Genomic DNA, 24,338 nt, shown 5'->3' on the forward strand with positions numbered 1-24,338 from the left:
TTTAAAATTATTCAATATTTCAAAGGGCAATAAACGTTTATGTTCTCTCGCTATATGTGCATTAAATGAAGTAGACATTGTGTCTACAATTTTAACAAAAATATCGTTCAGTCTAATTTTGAAGGAATGAACAGTTTCGTTGTCACCCTGGTGACAAACATGTAGTTTATTTCTCCAAAATGCAACATTGGATGACTCAGAAAAATATTTTGTTAATATAGCACGCAACTCTAACCAACTATCAATTTCCTTCCCCCTGAAAAAGGTCTGAGCCTCTCCCACGAAACTATATATGATTGATTCTAATAATTGAGATTCCAAATTGTGTAATTTTTCATTATTGAATAAAGTATTGGATTTCTTAACAAGGTACTCGAAATTTAGGATTTCCATTAAAACTGAAGTTAATGATTGCTTGCAAAGTTTACTGTTGCATAAAACTTTCTAACGGGTTATTATTATGAATATTCGACTGAGCACTGCCACTGTTTCCAGATACAGAACTGGTGGCTTGCGATCTATTATCAATATGATAAAAAGAGATAAATATAAAAAAATATTATATTATACGCGTAAAATTAACGAGAAAAACAAAATTTAAAAAAAGGATATCTTTGACTATAATTAACAAATTCAGAACAATTAACTTGATAACTCGTTTATTTTATACCTTAATGGACTTTTGTATTTGTACTTTTAAAGAAAATTTAAGAGAATTTAAAAACAAGTTATTATTTTCACCATATTTAAATGATTGTTCATCGCCGAAAGATGCTAAACTTATTTTAGAGACTGATAATGAATGGGGATAATATAAATATATATTTGCATTAGATAAGTCATATTAATTTTGAAAACAAACATTATCAACCTTTTATGGAATAATAATAAATATTTTTTAAATGAATTTCTTTTTTTTTTATAGAAAACTGATATTAATTAATTTTCATGCCAAATGAACACATCTGCTACAGTTAGATGTTAAAGATTTCACACTTTTATATGTATTTTATTGTAATTATTATATTTTTTCTGTTAGAAAGCGATGGAAAATCTTTTTAATCATATTTTGATATTATTATGAATTTCAGAAGAAGCTACTATACATATTCTTAATATTGTACAAACATAATTGTTATTTTAAGTTATTTTTCACAGCAAACTCTACTTCAACGAGGGGGTTGTGTCCAACCAAGATTATTATAATTGTTATAAACTAACTCTGTATAAGAGACATCCACGATGTGTCTGAGTCGTGACTCGTGTATTGAAGCTTTTACTTATTCTTACACAATGACTTCCTCAAAAGTACTAGAAAGTACTCAAACCAGATCGAACAGCACTGCCACCGACTGAAATCGCTGTACGTTTCGAATTTGTGACAGATTTAACAGCTTTGAAATATTAGTTTATTTATTTATTATGCGTATAGTATTTATTTTCCAATCTATTCCTGTGAACATTAAGTAAATCTTATGGCGGTTGACATTTGTGTTTGGTAAACTTTCCAATAAAAAAAAATACCATTATTTTCTTCTTTTTTAATTTATTAGTTGGCTGTCATCTTGTAGGTAAATGTCAATAGTATATTGATGCTTTGCAATTTCACTATTCCCTTTGTCTGTGTAACCTCTTCTAACCTTAACATACTCCATCGACGAGGACTGATGAACGAGGGATGCAAGTACCGAAAGAGCTAGCAAATAATCAATTTTAATAGATACATGGGGGAACATATAATAAACATTAAAAAAATATATCAAATGGTAAGCGAAGGTAAATTGTTATCATCATTAAATGTTATTCAGCGCCAGGTTCAAATATAGCGCAGGAAAAAGGAAAAAAGCAATTGTAAATATTTTTTATTCTAAATATATTATTACACATAATTATACTATACAGGTACTCCTCACTGTACGACTTATCTGCTTTAGGACCGATATAATTCCGGACTACAATTCGGGGAATCCCCATTTTCAGCCTGAGTGTCGGTCAGTGACGAATGTATTTGTAACCCCAAGTACAGATGTCGACGAAAAGGAAAAGTATGACATCATCTGGAGAAATTGTTAAGAAACGAAGGAAAGCTATCGACCTTGAAATGAAAAGAAAAATCATACAAGACTATGAAGCTGGTAAAACGGTTAAAGAAATAACATATGACTTGAAATTGGTACATTCGACAATTTCAATGATCTTGAAGGATAAAGTTGAGGTGAAAGAGGCGGTGTAATCGTCAAGATTTAAAGCCATAATAACTAGGCAGCGAACAGGTCTAATTTATGAGATGGAAAAATTGTTGGCGATCTGGTTAGACAACCAGATGCAAAATAATATGCCATAAGCCTTTTAATAATTCAAAATAAGGCACTTTGAAAGCACGTAAAGGCGAAAATTCGACAGAATCATTTACAGCAAGCCATGGATGGTTTCAACGATTTAGGCGGAGATTTAACCTGCATAATCGGAAAATAACAAATGAGGATTTAATAGAGTTAGTTAAAAGCGATGCAACATTTGGAAGTGGAAATAGAGGAAAGAACTGAAGAAGAGAAAAATGTGAGGTGCTCGTTAAGCGAGGTTCCACTGTATTTATTCATTGGTTTATCCGTTTTGCTTATACTAATTTGAATTAGTGATTCCTTTATATTCCTATAATTTAATCTTAAGGCTGATACGGCGTCTGCTCTAGCCGACCACCGAGTGTCGTTTATTCTCTTCACATTATTAGTATCTGATAAACTATCCTTCAGAATATTTCATCGTCGAGTGGATGAAGAAAAATACACATATATATATATTCTGAACAAAGTCAAAGAAGTGCAAGAAGTTTCAGAAATGTTAGCCGCATTATCGTAATTTTGGCCTCTACAGTTTCTTATATCAATACCTAGATTTTACAATTATTCCAATACAACTTTTTCTAAATATGCTGAATCATGATTCTCGATTTGAAAGAATCCAAAAAATCTTTCTTTGATATCTACTTGTTTATTAACGAACCGTAAGATTAGAGTCATATGGGTTATATCGGGAGTCAAATCTACAATTATCGAAAAATACAATGCTTCTTGAACTTCAGCAATTAAATACTTCTCGACTTCGCTCCCAATCAAATTTATAAACTCGTCACACACGTACGACAAATAATTAACGGTAGAGGTAACCAGGATTTTTTATTTTTTGTAAATAATTACTCAAAAAACTATCAAATTCTGCAAGATAATCTATTCAACTTAGGAAATTTCCTCTTCGATTCGAATCCGTGTCTTCTCTATGACCATGAAATGCTATTCCCAAACTTAACAAAAGTTTAACTGTTGAAATAATTCGCTTAAAAACTTCCCGCCAATATTTCTGTTCCCCATCTATTTCTGTTCCGCCATGTGTAAGTCGACACGTTTAGAAATTGATAATCGTTTTTTAAAACATAATATAGATTTCAAATGATCTTCAGAAGATTCATGTTCTTTCAAAAATTTTACTACATTTTTCCAGTCTTTAAATTCAGTTAACAATTTTATTTGAGATTTGGAAAAAAGTTTAAATACATAACAGTAAAAGGATTTACTCGTTTCTGAGATTATTAACCATTCTCGAAATTCTTTGCAAGGTTTATTTATTAAATAATATTCTACCATTTCATCAGTTAACCCTTGTGGACGCGAGCGTATTCTTATTACATGAAGACACGCGCAGGGTATATTTTACCCACTATCTATTACATCAGTTTGAATGCTTTCTTATGTAATTATAATGTATAATTTCTTGGAAAAATTTATTTTAGAAAGCATTTAGTACACAAATAGAAATATTTATTTAGTTTATTCTATTACAAACAAAATATTTTAAAAATAAAAGTAAAAACACATTTTGACAGTGTAACACAAAAAATCTATAATGTTTGTTAATCGTCTTCCAAATTTTATTCTTGTTCCTCGATGTTGAAATTATTGTCATTTAAACAATTTTGACACACCGCTTTCACGTGTTGTTTACAAATTAACTTGAAGCACAATTCACACGATGTAGACGTTTTTCGATCTTTGTAACCGCAGTCTTCACACCAGTACGTTTCACCACTCTTTTTTGTTGTAGTTTTCCGTCATTTTTTGGTTTAATAAGTGTTATTCGTGTTTTTATGTCTCTCGACAAAAAGACAATTGTTGAAGGGTAAGTCAATTGCTCTTCTACTAAGTTTATTGATAATGTTTTCAAAAAGTCTCTGCGATAGACACGGTGCTCGAAGTTGTTATTGAATATTGAGAAATCCAAAAAATACTGTGAGTGGCCAACGCAACGATCTTCTGGAAACAGAATAATTACCACACAACTCATCGACGGTATCTATACCTCCTTTGGTAGAGTTATAAAAGGTTATGGCTTCGGGTATTTTTCTCTCTTTAGTATCCAGGTCGATGGAAGGCTCGTGATGCATAGTAGAAACTAACAAGACTACTTTTGGTGGTTTTGTTTTGGGCACATAAGAAACGAGGGTCTTATTGTTTGAAAACCCGAAAATGCTGCTGTATCTTTCTTTACCCTTTGTAGCTACAAATTCCGGCGGAATCTCACGCTAATTTTTACGAATAGTACCAACGCAAGTGGTTTTATGATTGAGAAGTAAGTCATCTGCCAAAGGTATACTCATAAACCAATTATCTATAGTTAGGTTTCTTCCTGTATTGTCGATTGGACTGATAAGGCGAAGAACGATAGACGATGGCTTTGTATCTAACCAAAATGGACCCTTCGGCATATATTTCAAAATTGGCTGTATAAAATGTTCTCGCATCTGCCAGTAAAAAGATTTTTATGCCGAGCGGGCTTGCTTTTTATATACTGGCGAAAGCCACAGCGGCCTCTAAATGGCTCCAACTTTTCGTCTATAGTGCAATATTCTCCAATCATATACGCTGCTTTTATATTGCGTAGAAACAAATTAGAAATCTCCCTAATCGCTGCAAGTTTATCCGTTTCTCTTCTGTTGCGCCTGTCACGCACATCGTCAAGGCAAAGGCATCTGAGAAGAAATACAAATCTTTTTCGGCTCATAGTTGTAATAAATAAATCTATTCCACTGCCGTCTTTGGCCCACAAATCTTTGGTATTTAGCCTACCTGATTTTAGCATACCACTATGGTATAACAAACCCAAAAGAGCCTTTACTTCTACTTTACTGGTTTTAGATGCATCACGTTCTTTTGCAAATTTAGGCTTTTGAAGTTCTATGTAGATATTGGTATAAATTACAATAAGGTCTAGGATATCATCTGTAATCATGAGATTCCAAGTTTCCATGGGAGAAAGCGCTTGTCGTGCATTTCTTGTAGGTCCTGGTAAATTATGGGTCCTTGTTCTTGAGGTTTTTGGATGTGCAGTTCTATACCATTCTCTACCATTTTTTCCAATATAGGCATTCGCTAGAACAGCCAAAGAAATATCATCTTCATCTACTTCGTCATTTACATCTACATCTTCGTCTTCCTGCCCTGACTCTTCAGCATCTTGCTCGGTTTCACTATTATGATTGCTGTTTATAACCTCATCAACTTCCGAATTATCGCTTTCGGAAATAACGTCTTCATTGTCCAAGAATTCATCGGCTAGTTGCTGCAGTTCACTGCTGTCTAGACACACATGATCTGATGGTGTTCTACAAGAGCTGCCTCTTGAATTTGTATTTTTAGATCGAGGTGCTAGAAATTCAATTTGACTGATTGTTTCTTCTCCTTCCTGCTTAATTTGATCTCCTTGAAGTTCAGATTCTTCGAATTCTTTCTCTCTCTTCCGTTTTCGTTTCTCAGCACCGGACATAAATGTTCTTTTCATCTTAAAAAAGGCTATAAAAATGTAAAACAAAATAATAAAGTTACTTATTAAATATATATATCTATTAACTCACCTCACGGAAAGCAATAGCGATTATCCAAACGGGCTAAATTCCCAGCTGTCGCCAAGGTCACAAATAGCAAGAGGAACAATATCAATGCGGTAATAACAACTGGAAAGACTGTTGTGTCCAACCATATTATCATAATTGTTATTGCCGTATTATATATACATAAGTAAGTATAAGTATACTACATCGAAAATGTCTACAATAACATTTTTAATTAATTATGAATAATTCAACAAAATCAAATAAATTAATAATAATTTATTGTTATTAATAATAATAATATAGCACGAGGGGGCTACGCTCCGAAATAATTTAAATATGTTATGTTTTCAAATGGGACTGTTATTTTCTGTCTGAAAATATTTTAGTAATTAAAATGCATTAAGAAAAGAATTTCTTAATGCATTTAAATCTTATCTAAATAAATTCATTTAAATAAAACTTAATGTGTTAATATTATTAAATTTATTGTCTACAGACACACAAATATGTACCAACAAATAATACAGGCTTACCTTTATAAATATATTGCAACAAAATTTAATTTGACAATACAATATGAGATCCGTTTCGATAATTTGAACATTGAAAGAATATTTTTCACAAAATCACAATTAATATATCACCAAATACGTTTCGATGCCTTCACAATTCTGTTCATTCTGTTATTGTCTGTTATTCTTTTCAGATTTAAGGGATCTAGGATGTACCACAGGGCCAAAGTAGTACCAAAGTAGCAAACAAAGTCATATACAGTGGAACCTCGCTTAAAGAGTTTAATCCGTTCTAAAATTTCCGGATTTTTATTCGTATAATGAAACATATTCAAAAATACACATAATATATGTACACAAGTTTTAAAAATGATGTAGTAGACGCGCAATAAATTAATTATCTTGTCGACAACATTTTACAGCCATGGAACTTTTGCCACTACAACGAAATTTGAATCAGTTCTATGTCAACTGATGTCAAGATCTTAATGTTAAAAAAGCACTGCTAATAGATGATCCACATTTACGTAGCATATAGAGAATCAAGCGGAGGAAATTTTCTGATTGGTATATCATCGCCGCTTTTACTATCGCACTATTGAACGTAACAGCGAAAAACTATCCTAATATAGAAGGTACATAAAATGGGCAAAAAAAGATTTGAACTTCCATAAATGTTTTTTAACGCAAAGTAAACATTTGAAACATTTCCGAATACAGTTGATTCCGTTTAATTGGGACATCGGTTAATCCGGGCAGTCGGTTATTAGGGACAAACACAAATTTACTCCGTTTCATCGGGACAGTAATGGACGGACCACGCCATATTGTTCCAGAATTTATATCATATTATATTATGTAGTACGTATATTTTTTTTGTTTTATTTTGTGCAATTTATTAAATAAGATATTAAAAAAAACTAATTCTATATTTTTGTACTAATTCCTATTAAGCGGAATCGACTGTAATCCGCAACTGCCACAAGCTTTCCGTTCAAAGAAATGAGAACTTTAGGGTTGGAATTTGCTATTAAATCATGTTTTAACGAAAAAAGCTCTACCTGTTATGCTAAAGTGACTTCGTTTTACGCAGTTTCGTCTAGGATTTACGTAGCTACGTGTTATGCGTTGTCGATAGGGTTGCTATTTAATATAATAAAATAGAAGAGAGTGAGAAGCAATAATATATATTTTTCATTTCGATAACATTTTCTCCTATATATTAACTTTTAAAAGCAATAAATAAGTTTATAATAGAAAACATAGGTATACATATAAAACCGTTTGAGGATAATTCACGGACGACTTACATATTATTGCACCATGGTAAAAAGGCAGTAAAAATTGTCAAGTGTTAAAAAACGTGGTTCACCATCACCTAAAATCTACGGCAATGAATTTATTAGTATCATAGTTGTATAGAAATGGCAATTGTTTGTTTCTTCGTTGAGGAATGTATCAAATATATATATGTAAAAAAAAATGCGCGCGATCACAAATTCAGAGGTAATGTGTAAGTTACTGTCGCTCTCTATTGTGGTATGACTGGCGCAGGGCCGGTTCCTCCTGCCATATCGTACACTTTCTTCGCCACCTCCGCCGCCAAACGATCCGTATCTTCCTTGGTAGCTGCCTCAGCATATACCCTAACTATATCCTCCGTACCCGAGGGTCTCACGAATGATCTACCCTTGCTATATTTAGCTACCAAAGAATTTATTTCATCTTGCAGACCGTTCGGACTCGTGCAAATCCTCTCCGCATTTGTTGTGGTAATAACATTTCTATCCTACAAATGAAATAGTATTAATAAAGGATTAGTGGGTTTTGAAGGTAGAATTACCTCAACTACGACTTTCACCAATTTATTTGGCAGATCGGTGTATGCTGCTTCCCAGTCCTTCACGTCCCATCCTTTATCGTGCAGTATGGTTTCGACTAGAAGCATATCGGATATGGCATCACCAACGGTCTCATTAATAACATCGATAAGAGTCAGGAACCTTTCGATCGCCTTCTTCTCAGTCTCCGATTTATCTTCGCTCTTCAGCGCCTCCTTCAGCTTGTCTTTAGCCGCCTGGCTGAAGACGACAGTTCCATGACCGTTAGCTTCGAAGTACACACCGATATCGTACTCCAAAGCTTTGTGATGCAAGTGCTTCACGCCGGTTGAGACGCAGGCGACAGGTACTTTAAGTTGCTTCGTGATGTACTCAGTAGATGCGCCGTTGGCGTATGCAGTTTGAATTAAGCCTAAGTTGAGATCAATCCCAGTCTTTTGTAACAATTCCTTAAGATAGCTTGCGATCAGCGTTGCAATTCTATCACCATCCATCAAATGGAAGTTCTCCTCATCGTCCACGTAATAGTATACTATTCTGTCAGCATCTCCATCCACTGACGCGCACCTCCTGTTCTTCTCCACCGGAACACCAGTTGGGAACGATTGCGTCGATTTAACATAATCGGCTCCGCACTTAAAACATAATATCAATAATAAATATCGCTAATCAAAACTAACAAAAATAGACTTTACCATAAAATTCAATTTGCCTGTTCCGATGCCAGCATCGTTGAAATGACGCACATTAAGGCACTCTCCCAGTTGCTCCTGGAATATTTTTATTTTCTTAGATCCTACTCCATTAGCTCCATCGTAGAATATCAGATTCTTGTAATTTCCTTTATTGTATTCCTCGCCCCTGAGCTTCTTAAAGGCAGTCACTAGTTTGATGTAGTATCCCACCTCGGTGGGAACACCATAAGCGTGCCTCGTGTTCTTGCAGGTGACAAAGTAATGTAACTGCGGAGTGGTGACAATGCCAAAGTCAACTGGCTTACCAGACAAGGCCAAAACACCGTCCATCAATGACTTTGCCAAACTTGGACTGCTCGGCCTGGATTTCAGAAAGATACATAAATGAGTATACATGCGTTGGCTATAAACAATTAAATCACTTTCACCTTGTATCTTTTCCTATGAAAATCTCTACCCTATTTGTCATGTCAATGTTGAACTCATTGACGATTTCCTTGATCACGTCCTCCAATTGATCATCACTGAAATATCACACTGTATCAAATCTCTTTAAATTTTCATTTTCTCAGGTACTCACCCAACATTGGCGAATTTCGTTGCCCATTTCTCCCAGCTCTGCTCCAGCATCTCGCCATGTGGATCTACCAGTTTCACACCATTATCAGGTTCAGGGTTGTGGGAAGCGGTAATCATAACACCAATCACAGCTGAAATCAAATAATTGATTTAAAATACATACGAAATCAAACAAAAAGTATATGTCAAGCAATGAAACAAGTAGTTTTTATGGTAAATGTTGTTGTATAGACACATTATATGAAAGTTGGAATTAATTTTAATTTTAAAAAATAAATAAATTATTACTTAGTATTAAAAAGATAATATACAATAAAGCCAACAAAAGCTTTTCGAAAAGTAAAAGTAATGTTCTGCTCTATATACTTTAACATTCTTAATGAGTATACTTTCATATATCATCTTTAAATTAACAGTTATTTCAATTAAAGATATATTAAAAATTAATCATAATATAAATAAATAAACGTTGAGACTAATTATAGTTGAAATATTGAAAACATAGTTAAAATGGATTCACTTCATAAATATTATCTTGAATAATATTCTTAGAACACAATTTTTTTTGCAATATAAAATTTTTGAAAATATCTAAATCACCAAAAATAATTTCATGGATAACGTGATGAGAATTTAATAGAATTTAATGTTAATGAGAATTTAAAAGAGAAACTACATGTGAAAGAAAAACTGGTCAAACAAGTATTGAAATTATAATACATTCAAAAAAGTTCACATTGCATTAATTAATTAATCTTATTTTCTATTTAATTATTATTTAACTAATTGCATTTTCTAAAAAAAAATGTTATTAGTTAAATTCTCACCTTTATGATATTAAATATAAAATTACTTACAATCATTTGAAAAACCAAATTTCTTTAAATTTTTTTAATCAACTAAAATAATATTACCTATTTTTCTAAATAGAGATTCAATAAGATACTTTTCTTTAATATATTGTTAACATATAGTTTCAAGATTTTATAATAAATTAAGTTTAGTGACTGTAGTTACCCGTAATGCTTTGAATAAACTTTCACTTTTAAATAACATTGAAAATTTAATGTAGATAATACATAAATATATAACTTTAAATATAAATAATATAATAACCACATTTTATCATTTGAAATTAGCTTTTAACATTATAAATAATACTATATTATTGAAATAAAAAATTTAAACGATATTCATTTAAAAATAATAAAAACAGTATTATGTAAACCAAAGGCCTTTCAGGTCATTATAATTTAATATTATTCTTTACTTTATATTAAATTTGACAATGACATTTCTTTATACTGACAACACTACAATCAATTTAATAATTTGTGTGATTAACTAACTTAAATGTTAAAATATTATGTAAGTATATATATATATATGTAAATATATTTGTTTATATAATTAATACATAAACCATGAATATAAATGTATAATACATTCATAATTTTATTGATCCATATGGTTTATTTTATTATGTATGAACCGATAACTTCTTTCATTATATATATTATGTCATTAAAAATTACTTAAGTATCTTTTGCAAAGCAAAGTGACATTATAGTTTTAGTTTCTATTGAATATAATTAGTGTAATTTGTTGGTAATTTATATAAGGAAGTTTTTCAACTAGATAATAATGTGAATCACCTAAATATTTTTGCTAGCCAATTATTGAAATAATTTACCTTTCTTGTATCGAGCCCTAAGTACTGCCAGCAATCCCATCCGGTACATGACATATCCCAGTTTGCTTGCCCTAAAAGCAAAACATAAAAATTAAGGTGGTTCAATGTATTCAGATTATAACCTAAAAATGTTACTTTCATCCCTTTGGGTCTGTACTTACTTGGTTCTAAATCCTGCAGTTCCATATTGAATATCGGCCTTCTCTGTTTTCGGGTGCATTTCTCTGGCGAAAGCGTAAACCGTTCTAAAACTTGCCATGTTGGTCGGAGCCGCTCGAACTTGCTCACATTCACCGACTATTGATGATGTTCGTAGTAGGGGATTGGAGGAGACCTCTGCAATGAGTAATAGTAGTAAAAGACCGTAGTGCGGAGCCGATGGCATTTATGGTATATTAATAATAGGGAAAAGCGCTTTCACTCTCTAACGCACAACGAATGCACCAAACTGTGGGAACTGAGTGCGCTTAAAAGTTGAATAGGTTATCACCGTTACATTACCTTTGCTTCGCACCCGAACTTCAGCCTTTTCGGCTCAACTACTGGAATCACTGGCACGAACCGTGCGCCTCCTGTTGTACGTCTGCTAACTTTCTATATCTCGTGATGATAAGATTAAAATATTTAAACTCCGTGTTTGTAAACAGTTTCTTTGAGATGTACTTGTTAAATGGCAAACGTTGGTTGGAAGTATTCGAATCGAATGTGCACGCGCGAAACTGACGACGATGTCTCTGAGAACGAACGTCTCCGCATAGAAATAAGGCTGTGTAGTAAGGCCGAGCTGATTCATGCTCGCCTTCCGTATTCTCAACGATTTAGAGAACGACGCAGGCAACGTTGCATTTATTTATATCTCTGCATTTTAATTACTCGGGATTATGAGTGGGCTAGCAATTATCTAGATTCTAGGATGTCATGAATTGGCATCTTTCGAATGGACCAATTAGGTAAAAGCGCGCCTCTGCGTATGACCAATTGCTGTCCGGAATTTGATTGGCCACGAGGTGGTGGGGATCGTTCCGTCAATTGATTCAATTGAAATGTTCTAATTTACAATTTATGGCAATATCCATAACACACTTAGTCAAAATATTAACAAATCATATCATCATAATAAACAATTATTACAACTGTAAATTAGTTGTAAATTTTACAGATTTAATATAATTATACATTTTTATGAATTAATTATTTTGAGGGGAAAGACCTCGTTCAATAACCCATTGTGTAGTTCATGAAGACAATAAAATATTATTAATTATGTATTATTCTTTTTGTTTAAACTTAATCTTCTTATTATTTCATAAACATATTTATATAATCAGCACTGTTTTCTTATTACATTTACAAATAAATCAGCTTTTTTTATAAAATTATAATATAAATATAAGGTATATAATTTATTGTAAATTATTTTTGATAAAAGGGTAGAAATACTATAGTCGATAGGACTTTAGTCCTAAATCGGCCAATAAAAATTGTTAAATAAATACTATAGAAATAATATATTTGACAACAACAATGGCATTTCTTTAAGATGAAATTAGTTTTATATTCTGTCAACTTTGTATTCAATTTTTTTAATATCAATTTAGAAATAATAACAATTGAAATAATATAAAGACATTCAGTTCTAATAAATTTAACAAGAAAATGTACATTTCAATTGTGTCAATTTACCATTTTTTGTTTGACATCTGTTCCTATAATTTAGCGTAATTTTGCTTTTATTAAAATTAAAAAAAAATAAATTTTACCTTATTCAATTCAGATTTAATAGAACGAGACCACTAAACACTATTTAACGTGATCGACGATGTTAAAAATTAAATGAAATTGAAAATTACATTTTTATCTCAATTGTATAAAACAAAATATTTCATTGAATAGAACTCAGTTTATCATCAATTTTATCAATTAGATAAAGCTGTTGCATTGTTAAATGAATTAAACTAATAATCTTGAATTTCAGTGAATTTGTGTAAATTGTCATAATCTTAGTAAATACCCTAAACAAAATAAACAATGCAAATAAAAATGATTATTTTAGTTATGCATGATATGATATGAAACATATATTTCAAAAATTATGTTTCCAATCAAAAGATAATCTTACGAAAAATACTGTAAATTCCAAACCCTTGGAACATTAAAAATATACATAAGGTTACGACCGGTAAACGACATTCAGAAAAACAAGATCGCCTTGAATGCTGTATAAGATTAAAAAAATATTGGAATGCATTTGTCAGAATTTTTAAACCGATTTGAATACATTTACATGACAAGTACTTAACATTGGATACAGTGCAGTTTCGAGCTATATTAAAAATTACAATGAATGAAGAAAAGATAGAGATTTAACTAAGTTTACTTAAATTGCAATAAAGAAATTTAAATGTAAATTAAGCCAAAAACAAACATTAAATAAATTTACTACAATTCAAGTAATAAACTGGAACGCTAAATAAGACAATTATGAATGTATCTTTTTTTTTAATCTAGTTGACGTTATATATTTTTAGAAAATTGCTATAAACATGAATACGATAAAAATATTTATACTGCGTTTATTAATAATTTTAATTATATAATAACAAAATATTAGTTACTTGTTCTGAAAATTGAAACATCCCGTTTCGACACGTCTGTCTGGGAGACTGTTATATATTTAAAGATCTAATAATACCCTCATTAAAGTCAATGGTTGAAAAGAGCTTTGTCAAAATGTCAGATTGATGGTTTGTTGACCCTATTATGCATATTATTTTTGGACCTTGGATCTTTAATTTTAACTACAAGAATTTAAATTGAGAATTATTTATTGCGACTGCACCAAACCAAGCGAGAAAAATAAAAAAAAATGCTACATTCCATTGAGTTTTTCTCCGTACGTTTTATTACTTCATATATTTAGGAAAAAAATCAACTCAATATTGAACTTCTTTACATGAAAATATGCGTCTTCTGGAACAAAAAATGATGGCATCATGTATATATTATCAATAATGTAAGTTAAATAAATAATAATTATAGTGCGGAAAGCCCGTAATTTTTGTCATTTCTTTTTCTTTAAATATTTATGTAAATGTATGGTTCTTTTACATTATTATAATTAACAAGTGAAAATATATATATTTTTAACGAGTTGCTAAAGGACACTTAGATTTTAATTAAATATATCATATTGATGTAATCAAACATATTATAAAGGCAACTTTTTAAATTTTGTTTTCAGTCACGGTGACTTTTTATTATTATTATATTTGTTAAATCCGATTTGTTGTTAAAATCCTAATATGAAGTCAGCTTTAATTTGCTCAGTTTTAATTGCTTATTAATATAATATGGAGGTCACATCTTTTAAATATGATAAGTTCCTTCTAACTTGCGTTTAGAGCAGACAAATTTCTTCCTGAGGGAAGTAGCAAATCCATCAACAATAAATACGTAATATAGTAACGTAATTAGAATAGGAAGATCACAATAAATTCCAAAGAGTATAGTCGTTAGCATTTTGGTCCAATAAAAATTGTTATATAAATATTATGGCAATAATATTATTTATTGCTGGAATGCATAAAGACATATGGTCAATAGCCATTTTCAACTGTTTTCTTTTTCTTTAAATATGTTTTATTTTTTAAATTTGTTTTATGTCACTGTTGAATACATATTATTAGTATTTAATTTACGTATATTTCATGCAATGCGCAAACGCATGCAAATGAGTTACTAGCGTGTTTATCAAACATTCAAATGTATTTTCTGCACATAAATAAATGAATCTTCAACAGCTGAATTGCCGCGACGTGACGTGCCATATGTTATTGTACTTTGTTTACTGATGAACTGTTTAAAAATGTTATTGATTTATACTACTAAATTATTTTGTATATGCAGTAAGACCTCTTTTCGCACTTAAGATGCTTTCCAGCGCTAAACAAAACACCGTCAAATTAAGTCATTTTAACATTTAGTATGTTAAATTATATTTTTTAGGATTCGAGTATACCGCATTATATCGAATCAGCGTTAGTAGGTTTTTTTAAAATTATCTTCTTATCTTTAAAAGCATGAACCATATCACGTAATTTGTAACTGTTTATATTTGTTTTATACGACTGTTACATTAAACAATATTATTATTTAAATAATAGTAAATAAACCAAGTACTAACAATATGTTTACAATAACTATAAAATTACATGCAAAAAAAAAGGATGATACAACAAATTAATCTTAGGAACGTGATCTTTCTCTCAAAGCTCTAAAAATCACAGAGATGTTTGCAAATACACTGTGCATAATGTGTACCTTACAATATTTGTATTTATTCAATAGGCAAAAAGTAAATATACGTTTTAGATTTATTCTTAGGCTGTAAAAGAAAAATAGTGAAATGTCTATTTGTTCGTTTTTTTTTTTCGGTTTTAGAGACATCGATTAGTCCGGTTTCAACCAGTCAATTTATTATTCACACTGATTTAATCAGCAATAAGTCGTAATTGATGATGGATAAAAGTACTGGAATTTAAGAGAAATAATGCAGAAAATTAAATTATTTATATCTATAAAATTTTCTAATGTTCATATATATAAGAAGAAAATTGTTGAAATAATTAATATGTAAATAATATTAGCATACTTATTATTTATTTTCATGCAATATAGATTCATTTATTGAATTTATACAACCTTATAGAATTAATATTTGTCGAATGAAACTTATAAATTATTATATTATACAAGAATAATTTTACATTATTAGTTTACATATATTGTAAAATTTGTTCTGTACTGATCGAAGTTCCAATGATGCACTATTATTACTTAATTAATGATGTACGTATTCAACCAGAATTACATAGTTGTTCATATAGATTTGTTTGTATCCTGAAAAACCAATCCGATTTGGAACGACAAATTGCGAATGATCGATTGATCTGCTCATATTCACATACTGCAATTTACATATTCGATCTGTTACATCAATATGAATGCATTATTCATTATTATACGAAATTGAAAACTGTTTTAATTCAATTTCCAAATAATTGGTTAATAATTTGTTATTATTATATGAAAATAAAACGAAAAATAAAAGACTTATCTATCGTATAAAAAAATCAATTCATAATAAATTGTCATTACTTCTAAAAAAAGACACCTGTGCTTCTTATGAAGCAGAGCTCTACCTATATATATATATTTTGTTTTTTGCACAGTTAAATTTTTCTTAGTGTTTATATGTAGATGTTTAAAGGTTAGTGTACTGTTAAAGATTGGGAAAGATAATCTATTCGAAAATTATTACATTGTATTGGAAAGTTATGTTATTTTGAAGGAACATTTTATCTATGATTGTTGTTAGTATAGCCTTTCCTGAAGCCAACAAAATAAATGTGTATATTGTTCCGTTTGTCTCAGGTAGTCGTTCTGAAGAAGCAAACTTTCGAACAAACTAAATAGTTGAAAGAAACTATACCTACTGACACCAACATTCCGAGAAATTTCTCTTACTATTATTATCTTGCGTTTTCACATGTTTTCCCTATTTAGAAAATCAGATTTCTTGGTAGGTCTCTGAAAAGTCCTTTTTTGCTTTTCATTATTATGAAATATGTTTAGAGAATGCGAAAATATGTTGAATCCTTCAAAACCAATCCGATTTCGAACGACGCAATGCGAACGTGATATTGATATTCAAATACAAACTTTGCATATGTACATATTCGATCTGTTACATCAATATCAGTGAATATTTTATTTATAATAATAATGTTTATTGCATTAGTCGTGCAAAAAAAACATATACAGCAATAAAAAGAACAAAATAAATATATACAATTTCAAAAAAGTCAACTACAAAGGGCTAATTTATTTATAATTATTCGCGATTGAAACCTTCCTCATTGGTTTATTCAAATAATAAATAAAATCATATGGAAATAAGGCGAAAGAAACTTATACCAATGTTTTTTTTTCTTTCTTTAAGCATTTCATAAGAAATTATCATTACTTCTAAATAAGAGCCAACATTAATAACTAAGCAATTATCTTGTTTTCAAAATACCTTTTAGCATATGTATCCTTCTTTTTTCTCTCTGCTGGAAACTTTAGTTAGTGTTAGTTGTTAAATACGTTTGGTCTACTCTGAAAATGAAGCGTTGAAAATGAAGGAAATTTTATTGAAGTGAAATTTTGTAGTTGTTTGTTAATAGAAAAGCTTATCGCTTTCTTCTGCAAATAAAGAAATGTGTATTTTTGTATATGGCCCAGGTAGTCGTTCTGGAAAATCTTTGGTTCTCCCATTTCGAACAAACTGTAGAGTCTCTGTAGAGAAAGTGGGTCTATATCGCAAGCCCGACAACCGAAAGACCGTCTATTGAAATCCCGACTTTCGAAATCCCGGCTGTATTAAAATCCTTAACTTTTTTAGATTTAACTCTATTTTCATAATATTTTAATATGAAAGAAAAGATAAATTTCTACTAGCAACAATGCCATTGCAAACCCGAACGTCATGTTGACAACAGATAATATTAACTACGTTTGTTATAATATAATTTTACATATAATTTAATTTTACATTATTTGTTCGGGTTTAGAGTTATTGTAATGTTTTTCAGTAACATTTGAAGCAGTAACCTTTGGAAAGGTCATATAATAATAAAGATAATTTCATTCATAGTTGACATTATAAATGATAGCACAACGTTACCTGACTATTTTAATATCTTTATTAGACATTTGTGGTAAAATGAGAACAAGGTTATTTTCTGTAAGTTCAATTTAATTATTGAAATACGTAAACTTTGTATTAATTATAAATAATAATAATAACATTTATTGCAAGAAATTACCATAATACAAACTCCACAAGCAGCTAAATTAATAATATTTTCTTTATTCAACCATTACGTTACGTTATATTTGTTTAAGTTGAAACATTTCAATTATTTTTTATTCACAAAATCCAAATGAGAATCAATAAGATTCATCGAGGAACTAAATATTTCCAAACAAATTGAGGAATAAGATAATGAGGAAATAGATTTCTAAATAATAATACTGAAATATGTAACAAACATTTCTTTTATTTACAAATATATTTGTACGTTATTTTTTTTTTGTTAAAAAAATACAAATGATGTTAATATTAAATATAAGATCTCTAAAAAATTTCATGTCAACATGTATAAAAATGGACGGATATTTTTATATCACAAGAAATTAAAAAAACAAACAAAGAAAATATGAGAAAATAATGAAATTATGTACAGATGAGACTTAATCTATTGATATAATATCATGCATTTATGCAAGCTAATTGTTGGTCCTAAGAAAATGCTTTAATAATTGTGACAGTTTTTTTTGTACACTATTTTAATATAAATGTTAATGCCGTAGAACCAACATCGCGAATAAAGATGAAAATAACAAGGCGATTATAGATTGTTGCAAATTGGAAGCACCGGCTCTGCAATCAACAACTCTGCGAGCCCTCATGAAGTCCTTGCCTAGGTAATCGGAATAATATCTCATTTCCCTTGGTATGATCTGTAGCTGAGTGGTGGCATCTTGGAAGATCAGATCTGTGTACGGTGGAGGCGAATGGAACATACTGAAACTGAAGTACACAACAATTAGTATGTTAGATTTGAACATTTGCATTATTTAAGTATAAAATTGTTGTGTATTCAGATATTGATAATATAAAAGAACAGATATAAAATTGTTTTATATCAATTATTGTTAAAGCTCGTACCTGAATTCGTCGGGAATCTTCCTTCCATAATAAGTTTGTGCGTATAGAAAGAGATTGATGTAAGAGTTGATCTGAGTCTCGTTATAGGCGGTGCTTCCTCTAGTGACGATAGCGTTCGCCTTTACTTTACCCAAATTGCACTTCTCGTAATCGGTGACCTCGGCCCTTGTGCCATCGGGGCACAGTAACTCAAAATCATCCATCAGGGCATCCCTGGCCCACCATTCCTTACGTTTACCACCGGTATTTTCATTCACTGTAGTATGTTTCACGAATGCCACATGTCCTCCGCCTTCCACCAAGCACCTGAAGGCGCCGGTGTGTCCATAGTAGTCTTCGGAAGCATCCCTTCGGCAATACCGGTACGCAGTTCCGTGGCACAAATGGCACATATTATCATATGGTACACCCGTATTGTAATCGGAGCTTAAAGCTCCTGGAATGCAGCTCTTGGTGAAGTATTCGGCTGCAGCGCGAATGCTGTCGCAGCCGTAAGGTCTAATCCATCCGTTGCTCAAGAGGTACGCCAAAGGATACACCCAACCAGCAGCTGTATTTATACCACCATGGCACGTATTTTTATCTGAAACGCAAAATATTTTATTAAATCAAAGTTTTTTTAAATATTTGAATTAAATATAACAAAATGACTAAATACAGCATCGCATAGCGTGGCTTCGATCAGTGCGGATTTAATATTTCATAAAAAACTAAATTTTAATTGATCAAAATAAAAATTAATTCTAAAAAAAAGTAGTAAACAAAATTATTTTTGTGCGATTCGTACAGTTTCAAACAGTGAGGGATATTGGTGGAACCGATTTCCCGCAGTATTCGAAGTATTGCTGTATTTTTAAACATAAATTTCTAAGGTTTCTAAATTATAAATAACATAAATAACACAAAGGCAACAAAATTAGAAATTCCTAAACAACAATATAAAACATAATATTACATGTTTTCAAAAGTTCAAGTACACTCATCGCTCAGTTATGACTATATACATAAATTATATCCGCTACGTGATTGAAAGTTACTAGTACAATTTGTTGGTAACACGTCTCTTTTCGTTCACTCGAACGTATGAAGTACGAATGTACACTTTGGGTACATTTGTCATATGCGCGTGGATATTATTTATTTGATTCAAATTTTAAGAAGAAAAAGATAACTTAAACAGAAGTCATATATATATAATGTAAATGTTCATTCGATATTTGTTCCGTGTTTATACATACCAATAATTGTAAATACTACATACTTTCTCACAATATACAAGAATTGAGTCATTAAAAGAGAATTAGTGTAATAAATACTGTTACTTACTTTTGAGATACGTTAATTCTGTGTCTGGATCAGACTCTTTAGCAACGGCAACAACGTAATACTCTGGTTTTCCCAAATTGTAAACTTCGCTTATGAACGGCACCAAATTGTAATTCAAACCTCCGGTGTATACGTCGCTAGCATCAAGCACAGTGACATCGGCCTTGCCCTCTTGAATTAACTTCATACACTCGTTCTGAGAGAATCCCTTGAAGCAAATCATCTCGGGCTTCAAAAGTTGAGCCTTCAAGGCGATCTGCAATATCAATTAAAAAAGCATTAAAACTGGAAATGATTATAAAGATATGTCACAATTACCTTCATCTTAGTACATTTTTCCATTTCCACATCGGAAGTAACGCAAAGTGTCATAGTATTAACAGGACAATCCCTAATTCCCATGACAATATCCATGTAGCGACCCAAGAACTCAGTGTAAAATTGCTGCTTTTCATCTAAAGCTTTGAAGTTGCGAGTCGAATCCTAAAAGGCGAAACATTAATAATCTAATATATAATGAAGTCGTTGCGGAGCTACAAACTTGGAACAGAAGGTTCGATTTATCCCCGAATTTAGGAGACGATTCGAACAAATTAAATCTCTTCTCGAAATAAGACTGGTTTTGATTGTGACTCGGCACGTTATAGTTATCATCGCGATCCCTGTTGTAAGTAGTCCTATCCTCGTATGGATCAATGTTGATGCCGTATTGATCGCGGTTAATAATATGCGGATCTCTTGAGAAAGGACCTTGTTCGTAAGGATTGTTGCTATTGCTGTTATCGTTCTGGTTCCTATTATCGTTTTGGTTCCTATTGTTGCTGTAGTTATTCCTGTAGTCGTTGTACACCTGGCGTTTATTCCTAGATCTCTCAAAATCATCTTGTAGGTTGCCATCGGTCACGCCGTACATACTGGCCAACTTCTCCAAGAACTTCTGGTACTTCTTACGGATTTTAGAATTAACTGCGGAGCTCGTCACTATAGCGTTATTGGGCACTGTACCCCAATGGCAAGATCTATAATCATCCACCGATCTTCTGGACCCATCCTTGCAGAGCAACTCAAAAGCATCTCTGTTTAAATCGCCTGGAGATTAAGATTATCTTATTAAATATTGTTTTTTTAGGTAATATACAAATTGCTTACTGAACTCATCAGTGTTAATCATATCTCTGACAGTGTAATGTTTCAGGAAGGCCACTTCTCCCACTTCGAGTAAACACTTAAAGGCACCTTCAAAGCCGGCGTATGGATCGGAATCAGTGCATTTACCACCTGGCACTTTACCGATGCACAGGGAACACAGTTTATCAGAATTATCACCAATAGGGTTGTACTTGTCAGAAAGAGAGTTCACGGCGCATGAGGGACCGAAGAATTCGGTCGCAGTTTTCACATGATTGTTGCAATCCAAAATCTCCATTCCGCCTTCTTTCATGAACTGAAAAATGTATAAACTAATAAAACGAATCCAATTTATCGACTGCAATTACTTACAGTATATATGGGTAACGTCCATCCGGCCATCGTGTCGACACCTGGGAAACATCCTTTCAAATTTCGCATATCCCTCATAGACTGGACATGCTTAAGAGAGTTCTTCTTTATCACGGCTACCGAATAGTGCTCGTTCAGACCTCCTTCGGTAAGCTCTTGAGATATGGGTAACAAACTGTTGTACCTTCCTCCAATGAACACTTCGCCGGGATCCAAAGAGGTCAGCGTTACGTTGCCAGCGTCCAGCAAATGCAGACATTCGGCTTTCGTAAATGCCTGGTAGCATGACATTTGGAATGTGGTGTATCCAATCCGAATGCCATCCATTTCCACGGCCCTTGACAGACCTTCGCATTTCCTCTGCTCGCTCGGATTCACCGTGCACCATCGCACGACAGTCTTTCTATCACTAAAAGCATCCTGGTCTATCTTCTCGTGAAGATATTGTGCTATAAATACATTTAAATTACAATATAACAATAAATTTTAAATCATATATGTTAAGTTACAAACGTATTTTTAATTTCCACATTCAGCGATGTTCTAAATTCAACTTTTAACTCTTATTTGAATTATTATTATATTATTTTCAATTGAAATTAACGAATTTTCATACTAATGAGCATCATATAATAAACAATTTAATAATTAATTATCAATATACAAATATAGTTTTAATTTTAATTATATTTAAGAAAAAATGAAAACTTCTTTCACTTGTCAAGTTCAGAAAACAAATGAAAAATAAATTAAAATAATACTGTTTAGATAGTAACAAACTAATTGGTTATTGTATGTTACAAAAATAAATATGTTTTGTAATGTAGTTTATATAATAACAAATTAACTATTAACTTTGTGATAAATCATATATATTAACACAAATAATTTTACTTATTTATATTTTAATAAATAGTCAATGATTGGTCAGTGGAATTATGATTTATGTCTATAAAATGTATACATAATTATATTTTAATGAAAAAGTTCTTAGAAATTTGATATTTAAATATACAAGATTAGAGTAAATTTCTCGTTATTTTACGATGTTATGAATTGTTTCTTTAATTTTATATAATATTGTTATCAATGTCAATAAATGTACTGAATAACAGAAACTGAATACCGCTCGTTATTAATTAATTTTGTTTTATTTCTAAAACATTTATGTATCCTATGAACATTTGATGTCTATTTTGAAATTTGAACCCTTTGTAAGAAAACACATATAATCCTATAGATATATAGAGAAAACAAATGCCACGCCTTCCAGAACCGTAGTTATTTACCTGTGCTGAGTCCAACAAATAATAAACAAAAAATAAACGCGAAATCCATCGCGTTCAAGGATCGAAATCAATGGTAGTAACTTCTTCAGACTGTTTGAAAATTGATTAAAAATGAAATTTAAAACACACTAAGAATATCGGTGGTCAACAAAACAATGCATCTACAACCACCTACGATTATGTTTTAATGGTGCTTAATTGGTGACTCAACCACCTACCAACTGAAGAAGAAACAGGTGTGTTTGGTAGCTGTCATATTTAAACAGTTTGGCGGCAAATTTAAATTCATTTTTTGTATTAATCGATGAATAAATACAACAATTATAGTTATTTTTATTAATAAATATAAATAATTTCAAATAATATTGTACCAGATGTTCGTGATATTAATTAATTGTAAAATTGTTCTAATAATATTTTAAGGTTATGTGCTTTATTTTTGTTTACTTGGTTACTTAAATCAGCGATGTCTTTGGAAAGAATCTTGTATCTTGTGAATGCGACAAACGGATCTACGAAATCAAATGAAGACTTCGATATAAATAATTCTAAATGCATATTGGGGATCAGTCAAGGACTTACATCTTTATTGTATGACCCCAAGAAACAGAAAATCAAGAACAGACACTTGTACATGGTAGAGTAAGTGCATTTGCCAATTATATGGAAATACTGAATTATGCTTTTCAGAAATTTATCAAAGATCTCTGCATGCAAAAGGGTGACCACTTTGCAATTACAGAAGAGTCATGCAATATATATTTGAACAGTTTAGAATTTTCTGAAGATGAGTTCCAATTCAAGAAAGAACTTGCTGAACCCAATGAGATTTTAAATTTCTTTGAAAACCAATTAAACAAGCATATAAGCAAGCAAGGGGCTATTGGTAAAGTTGTAATTAAATGGTATTGATTGTAATTAAAATTGTTTGTTTTGTAGATTTCATAAATAGGAAAGATCAAGAAGCTTTTGGACAAGACTTTGAATTTACTCCACTTAGAACTATAGAATATCACACAGATAACAAAGAGCTTTTATCTAGTTTGATTTCAAAACAAGATATTCCAATTGAAAAGTAGTAGAGATGAATAACATTTTGGTGATTTTGCTTTCATATTGATTTAAGTTTTAATTTTGCAGATGATTTTTCGTCGAGGCAAAAACGCGTGGATTTCGCCTATGCGATAATGAATCTCAAAGTACCGAATGCGAATCGTATCTTGAGATCTCTGATGACGCAATGGA

General features: G+C 31.2%; 3 protein-coding genes across 4 annotated transcripts; 1 reads left to right on the forward strand and 2 right to left on the reverse strand.

The window, feature by feature from the left end:
• Positions 1 to 7,598: 7,598 nt before the first annotated feature.
• On the reverse strand, positions 7,599 to 12,100 carry LOC108557402 (phosphoacetylglucosamine mutase). 2 transcript variants are annotated; one of them, XM_017913898.1, is made up of 8 exons: positions 11,706 to 12,100; positions 11,366 to 11,540; positions 11,205 to 11,275; positions 9,513 to 9,642; positions 9,361 to 9,456; positions 8,933 to 9,293; positions 8,240 to 8,872; positions 7,599 to 8,185 (listed from the first exon to the last, which is right to left on the reverse strand). In XM_017913898.1, the coding sequence occupies exons 2-8, from the start codon at positions 11,461 to 11,463 to the stop codon at positions 7,928 to 7,930; spliced, it is 1,647 nt and encodes a 548-aa protein (XP_017769387.1). In that variant the 5' UTR covers positions 11,464 to 11,540; positions 11,706 to 12,100; the 3' UTR covers positions 7,599 to 7,927. The 2 variants fall into 2 exon arrangements, with proteins under 2 accessions (XP_017769387.1, XP_017769385.1); XM_017913896.1 differs by lacking the exon at positions 11,706 to 12,100 and having other exon boundaries at positions 11,366 to 11,684.
• Positions 12,101 to 18,408: 6,308 nt separating this feature from the next.
• On the reverse strand, positions 18,409 to 23,301 carry LOC108557400 (melanotransferrin). The gene is made up of 8 exons (XM_017913894.1): positions 23,094 to 23,301; positions 21,805 to 22,253; positions 21,454 to 21,748; positions 20,846 to 21,393; positions 20,623 to 20,787; positions 20,305 to 20,560; positions 18,979 to 19,561; positions 18,409 to 18,840 (listed from the first exon to the last, which is right to left on the reverse strand). The coding sequence occupies exons 1-8, from the start codon at positions 23,140 to 23,142 to the stop codon at positions 18,609 to 18,611; spliced, it is 2,577 nt and encodes an 858-aa protein (XP_017769383.1). The 5' UTR covers positions 23,143 to 23,301; the 3' UTR covers positions 18,409 to 18,608.
• On the forward strand, positions 23,257 to 24,293 carry LOC108557401. The gene is made up of 5 exons (XM_017913895.1): positions 23,257 to 23,329; positions 23,517 to 23,730; positions 23,784 to 23,979; positions 24,033 to 24,168; positions 24,234 to 24,293. The coding sequence occupies exons 2-5, from the start codon at positions 23,560 to 23,562 to the stop codon at positions 24,235 to 24,237; spliced, it is 507 nt and encodes a 168-aa protein (XP_017769384.1). The 5' UTR covers positions 23,257 to 23,329; positions 23,517 to 23,559; the 3' UTR covers positions 24,238 to 24,293.
• The last annotated feature ends 45 nt before the right edge of the window (positions 24,294 to 24,338 follow it).

The sequence above is a fragment of the Nicrophorus vespilloides genome, unplaced genomic scaffold (assembly GCF_001412225.1).
Source record: "Nicrophorus vespilloides isolate i.1.1-1 unplaced genomic scaffold, Nicve_v1.0, whole genome shotgun sequence".
NCBI classification, from domain to species: domain Eukaryota; kingdom Metazoa; phylum Arthropoda; class Insecta; order Coleoptera; family Silphidae; genus Nicrophorus; species Nicrophorus vespilloides.

Excerpts from the sequence above, each read along its gene's own strand:
- LOC108557402 (XM_017913896.1), bottom strand. The coding sequence starts at position 11,589 with ATGCCATCGGCTCCGCACTACGGTCTTTTACTACTATTACTCATTGCA. Across the intron at positions 11,276-11,365 it reads ACTGCAGGATTTAGAACCAA|GGCAAGCAAACTGGGATATG; the intron begins GTAAGTACAGAC and ends TTTTGCTTTTAG. Across the intron at positions 9,457-9,512 it reads ACGAAATTCGCCAATGTTGG|TGATGATCAATTGGAGGACG; the intron begins GTGAGTACCTGA and ends GTGATATTTCAG.
- LOC108557400 (XM_017913894.1), bottom strand. The coding sequence starts at position 23,142 with ATGGATTTCGCGTTTATTTTTTGTTTATTATTTGTTGGACTCAGCACA. Across the intron at positions 21,749-21,804 it reads GGACGTTACCCATATATACT|TTCATGAAAGAAGGCGGAAT; the intron begins GTAAGTAATTGC and ends TACATTTTTCAG. Across the intron at positions 20,788-20,845 it reads AATCGAACCTTCTGTTCCAA|GATTCGACTCGCAACTTCAA; the intron begins GTTTGTAGCTCC and ends TTCGCCTTTTAG.
- LOC108557401 (XM_017913895.1), top strand. The coding sequence starts at position 23,560 with ATGTCTTTGGAAAGAATCTTGTATCTTGTGAATGCGACAAACGGATCT. Across the intron at positions 23,731-23,783 it reads AGAACAGACACTTGTACATG|AAATTTATCAAAGATCTCTG; the intron begins GTAGAGTAAGTG and ends TATGCTTTTCAG. Across the intron at positions 23,980-24,032 it reads AAGCAAGCAAGGGGCTATTG|ATTTCATAAATAGGAAAGAT; the intron begins GTAAAGTTGTAA and ends TTTGTTTTGTAG.